Source organism: Mycetomoellerius zeteki, unplaced genomic scaffold (assembly GCF_001594055.1).
Source record: "Mycetomoellerius zeteki isolate Tzet28-1 unplaced genomic scaffold, Tzet1.0 scaffold357, whole genome shotgun sequence".
Lineage (NCBI taxonomy): Eukaryota > Metazoa > Arthropoda > Insecta > Hymenoptera > Formicidae > Mycetomoellerius > Mycetomoellerius zeteki.
Window position 1 is genome coordinate 8492 of NW_017257346.1, and position 3033 is coordinate 11524.

Genomic DNA, 3033 nt, shown 5'->3' on the forward strand with positions numbered 1-3033 from the left:
AGGTATCGGTCGCGCGTAGCTTTCCAATGGTTTCGTAGAATATGCCAGGGTTGTTTTTTATTTCAGTCATTTGGTATTCGTCCTTCATTTTAGACCTGTGGGGCAAGTTTTAATCTATCAATGAGTACAATTTTTGTTTTTCCACATGTGCTGTTAATATTTTTATATTATTTTTCCCTAATATTTCTAATACTTCGTAGAGGCCTGTGTATTCGTCATCAAACTTATGCTTTTTGGTTTTAATCATGTAGACAAAATCTCCAATTTCGTATTTTTGCGTTCTAATCCTTTTATCATAGTAATGCTTTGAGCGGTACTTTGAATTTTCTAGATTTTCAGCTGCTATTTTGCGTAAGTCTGTTAGTTTTTCTATTAATTTGCTGACATAGTCGTCATATGTTCCTATCGGAGTAGTCGGTTCTCTTTCTGAGGGTAGTCGTGCTAATTTCCCAAAAATCAATTCATATGGTGTAAATTTAGTGCTTTCGTGTATACTGGTGTTATAAGAGAACATTGCGTGTTCGAGCCATTCGTCCCATTCGCGTTTATTTACGATATAATGTTTAAGGTATTCTGTTAGTACATGGTGACTGCGTTCTATGGATCCGTTAGATTGAGGGTGGAAGGCTGAGGTGCGATATTGTTGTATTTTAAAATGTTTGGCAAATTTTCTCATTAATGAGCTTGTAAAATTTCTTCCTTGGTCGATTAGTATTGCTCTAGGGCTTCCATATTGGTATATAAATCTTCTCGTGAAGGCGATTTCTTGAGAGTTGGCATTGATTAGCAGCACAGCCATTGAATATTTAGTTAATTGATCTTGTATTGTCAGGATGTATTCGTGTCCTTCTTTAGTTATTGGCAAAGATCCTACAATATCCACAGAAATTTTGTCAAACGCGTCTACCGGTGTATCAGTGATAATCATTTCCTGTCTTGGTTTAATTCGTACAAGTTTCTTTTTTTGGCAACTTTCACATACTTTAACAAAATTAGTTATTTGCTTTTTCATTCCATTCCAATAGTAATTATTGCGTATACGCGCCAATGTTTTAGTTATTCCTTTATGTCCGCCCATGCTTGATTCATGGTATTCTTTTATGATTGTAATTCGATCTTCAGGTTCAGGGACACGTACGAGGCCTTGGCAAATCGTTATCTTAACTACCGTTCCAAGAAATATGAGTCGCATGATTGATCTTATACGGTGCCAGGATATTCCAATATTATTGTCGTATTGTGATATGCTCGCTTGTATTATTTTTCTTGTGGCCATTTCGTTTTTTAATTCTTTAAATGTTCGCGTAAGATCTGTCTCTTCGATCGTATGTTCGGTTGCTTCCTTTAGTATCATACTGAAAATATGTTTTTTACCCTTTTTCGTTATATAAAATATGTATATAATTATACAAAATATTTCCAATTGTTCCCTTAAAATTATTTGGCTTGCAATATAACTTTTGATTCATTAGTTTCTTTCCTATTTTTCCTTTCGTCATCCTTTAGGTATTTTCTTTTTCAGTTGTATTAGGTCTTTCGTTTTCGGAATTTTTAGTGGTCGTGATTTTGCATTGACCCTTGGTGGAGAAATTAACAATTCAGAACTGCTGGTATCGTTTGTGGATTCTCGTTCGAAATCGCGGTATGTCAAAGGCATTGGGGGTGAAGTGTGTCTATCTCTCTCTATCTCGTAGTCCATAGGTTCGGGAAAATGTGTTATGCCTTTTGATGTGGAAGGAATTGCTTCATATTCGATCGATGCCTTAGTTGTCGGTTTCGGGTGTGAACTGTGAGGTGTAGAGTGTAGTCGTGTGATTGTTTTGTTATCGTTGTCGCTTTGACAAGGCGGTGCTGGAATCTTTGTAATTGTTTGCGGTACGAGCTTTGTAGTTTCTAATTTTTCTGTTGGTAAAGTCACTTCCATCGGCTCTGGTAAGAAGGTATCTCCGTCGATAGTTCTGTCGGTATATTTCGCGTCGGTACATTGTTCTTTATTTACCGGTGTGGAGTCGGTGTGTGCTTTCTGGGCAGGGGGTAATACAGAATATAATTCTGATGAGGAACTATCATCAGATGATGGTGGGACAGGTTTCCTTTTTGTTTCGGGATTAGAGTCTATATTTGGTTTTTCTCTTTCCCGTTTTCGTGATGAGGGTACTGCAGAAAATAATTCTAGCGATGAGCTATCGTCCTGTGGGGGAATAAATGGTTGGGTGTTGCTTCCAGGAGAAGGATTAGTGCTTGATTCCCTTTTCGTTCGCTTGCACGAAGGTTTGAGAGATTTCTTGTGAGAGAGTGGAGGCGGTTTTCGAGGGAAAGGTGTTTCGAGCAATTCGGGGACAAGTTCTATGTTTTCATCTGATGAATCTTCAAGTGGTTTAATTTTCTTCCTTCTTCTTCTTCGTCTTCTTTCTTCAAAATTCGATGAACTGGTATGTTTTCTTTTTTCTCCTTTATATGTAGTTTCAGGATCGTCAGTGTCGATGTCAGATCCGTAGGTTGATATTGTGTCCTTATCGCTACTCAAGGGTTCTTCATGGCGTATTAAATCTTCATCGGAGTCGATGTATGGGGTTAATTCGTGAGGTCTGAGTTTCTTACGTGGTGCGGGGTTTCCAGAACTAGCGTTATTATCACTGATGAGAGGTCTCTTCATGTTAGGGTGATTCACTTTTTGCTTTTTATGATCCGCGGGGTCTGATTCAGTAGAGGTTGATAAGGGTCGCTTAGCTTCGAGGGGATATATGTTTATGATTTCAGTTACAGGTTCTGTCACTGGATTTCGTGATAATGCATCTTTTGCGTTCTTGTTTTTCTTGCCAGGCTTGTAATTTATTGTGTAATCGTACTCTGCCAATTTGAGTTTCCATCTCATTAATCGTGACGTAGGGTCAGCTATAGAGTTTAATCATATCAGCGGCTTATGATCCATTATTAGAGTAAACCTTTTGCCATATATGTAGGGTCTAAAATGTTTAACTGCATATATTATACAAGAGCTAGTAATTCGCGTTCCGTCGGTGAGTATCGCGT

At 37.9% G+C, this 3033-nt stretch overlaps 1 protein-coding gene across 1 annotated transcript; it reads right to left on the bottom strand.

Moving 5' to 3' along the window:
• Nucleotides 1-1495: 1495 nt before the first annotated feature.
• On the bottom strand, nucleotides 1496-2875 carry LOC108725719 (proteoglycan 4-like). The gene has a single exon (XM_018452914.1). It carries the CDS (start codon nucleotides 2873-2875, stop codon nucleotides 1496-1498), a length of 1380 nt encoding a protein of 459 aa, XP_018308416.1.
• Between the last annotated feature and the right edge of the window lie 158 nt (nucleotides 2876-3033).

Excerpts from the sequence above, each read along its gene's own strand:
- LOC108725719 (XM_018452914.1), bottom strand. The coding sequence starts at position 2,875 with ATGAGATGGAAACTCAAATTGGCAGAGTACGATTACACAATAAATTAC.